At 58.9% G+C, this 2054-nt stretch overlaps 1 protein-coding gene across 1 annotated transcript in view; it reads right to left on the bottom strand.

Moving 5' to 3' along the window:
• The window catches only part of LOC102039456 (kallikrein-14), an 8330-nt gene that overhangs the window by 4011 nt on the left and 2265 nt on the right, over nucleotides 1-2054 (bottom strand). Inside the window, exons 3-4 of the mRNA XM_031065733.1 lie at nucleotides 613-866; nucleotides 80-111 (exon numbers count right to left, since the gene is read on the bottom strand). Of these exons, the coding sequence (XP_030921593.1) occupies nucleotides 80-111; nucleotides 613-866 (286 nt within the window). The remainder of the gene's footprint in view (nucleotides 1-79; nucleotides 112-612; nucleotides 867-2054) is intronic.

The raw sequence follows: 2054 nt of genomic DNA on the forward strand, positions 1-2054 counted from the left end.
GAGTGACCACTGAGTGACCATCACTGAGTGACCTAGTGACCTCTGAGTGACCATCTCTGAGTGACCATCACTGAGTGACATTGACACACTGCAGGCCCTCGGGGTACGTCACTGTGGGACACAGAGTGACCACTGAGTGACCACTGAGTGACCACTGAGTGACATTGACACACTGCAGGACCTCAGGATAGGTCACTGTGGGACACAGAGTGACCACTGAGTGACCACTGAGTGACCATCACTGAGTGACCGCTGAGTGACCATCACACTGACCATCATGGGGATCGCCTGAGTGACCATCGAGTGACCACTGAGTGACCACTGAGTGACCAACAGGGTTCCGAAGCGACCAGGAATGGGCCCAGGTGACCACCAGAGGTCCAAAGCGACCACCAGAGTGACCACCAGGGTGACCACCAGAGTGACCACCAGAGTGACCAGCAGAGGACCCAGGTGACCATGAGATGACCACGAGGACACCCAAATGACCATGAGATGACCACGAGGAGCCCCAAACCCCATCCAGATGCCACCTGGGCCATGTCCCATCAGCACGAGGAGCCCCAAACCCTCCCCAGATGCCACCTGGTCCCCGTCCCCTCCTTCAGGTACCTTCAGGTGAGGTGGTGGCCCCCCATCCCGAGGTGACGCAGGTGGTGCCGGGCTGGGGCAGGCACGAGGCCACCGGGATGGGCCGGACGCGGTCGGAGATGGAGGCGGGGGACAGCAGCTTGAGGAGCATGATGTCGTTGTCCTTGGTGGACGGGTCGTAGCCCGGGTGGGCCACCATGCGGGCCACCATGCGGCGCTGCTCGCCCGCCTCGCGCGCGTACAGGCGGTGCTTGCCCAGGGACACCGTGGTCACCCTGGCGGGACAGGAACAAGGTGAGGGACACCTGGGGAACGTCTGGGGAACACCTGAGGAACATCTGAGGGACATGGGGAACATCTCAGGAACATCTGAGGGACATGGGGAATACATGGAGGGGACCAGGAGGGGGGAGGAACATCTGAGGAACATCTGAGGGACACTGAGGAACATCTGAGGGACATGGGGAATACATGGAGGGGACAGGAAGGGTGAGGAACACCTGAGGAACACCTGAGGAACACCTGAGGAACATCTCAGGAACATCTACAAACACCTGAGGAACATCTGAGGGACATGGGGAATACATGGAGGGGACAGGAACATCTGAGGAACATCTGAGGAACATGGGGGACATGGGGAACACGTGGAGAGGATGGGGACGGGTGAGGAACACCTGGGGAACATCTGAGGAACATCTCAGGAACATCTCAGGAACATCTCAGGAACACCTAGAAACACCTGAGGAACATCCGAGGGGACAGGAAGGGTGAGGAACACCTGAGGAACACCTGAGGAACACCTGAGGAACACCTGAGGAACACCTGAGGAACACCTGAGGAACACCTGAGGAACACCTGAGGAACACCTGAGGAACACCTGAGGAACACCTGAGGAACACCTGAGGAACACCTGAGGAACACCTGAGGAACACCTGAGGAACACCTGAGGAACACCTGAGGAACACCTGAGGAACACCTGAGGAACACCTGAGGAACACCTGAGGAACACCTGAGGAACACCTGAGGAACACCTGAGGAACACCTGAGGAACACCTGAGGAACACCTGAGGAACACCTGAGGAACACCTGAGGAACACCTGAGGGACATCTGAGGGACATGAGGGACACATGGAGGGGACAGGGACAGGTCTCCCCAGGTGTGTGTCCCCAGCTGTCCCCAGGTGTGCCAGGTGTCCCCAGGTGTGTCCTTACCCAGGTGTGTCCCCAGGTGTCCCCAGGTGTGTCCTTACCCAGGTGTGGTGCAGTGTCCCCAGGTGTCCCCAGGTGTGTCCTTACCCAGGTGTGTGTCACCTGTCCCCAGGTGTGTGTCACCTGTCCCCAGGTGTGTCCTTACCCGGTGTGTGTCACCTGTCTCCAGGTGTGTGTCACCTGTCCCCAGGTGTGTCCTTACCCAGGTGTGTGTCACCTGTCCCCAGGTGTGTGTCACCTGTCCCCAGGTGTGT

This window comes from Geospiza fortis, unplaced genomic scaffold (assembly GCF_000277835.1).
Source record: "Geospiza fortis unplaced genomic scaffold, GeoFor_1.0 scaffold624, whole genome shotgun sequence".
Classification (NCBI taxonomy): Eukaryota; Metazoa; Chordata; class Aves; order Passeriformes; family Thraupidae; genus Geospiza; species Geospiza fortis.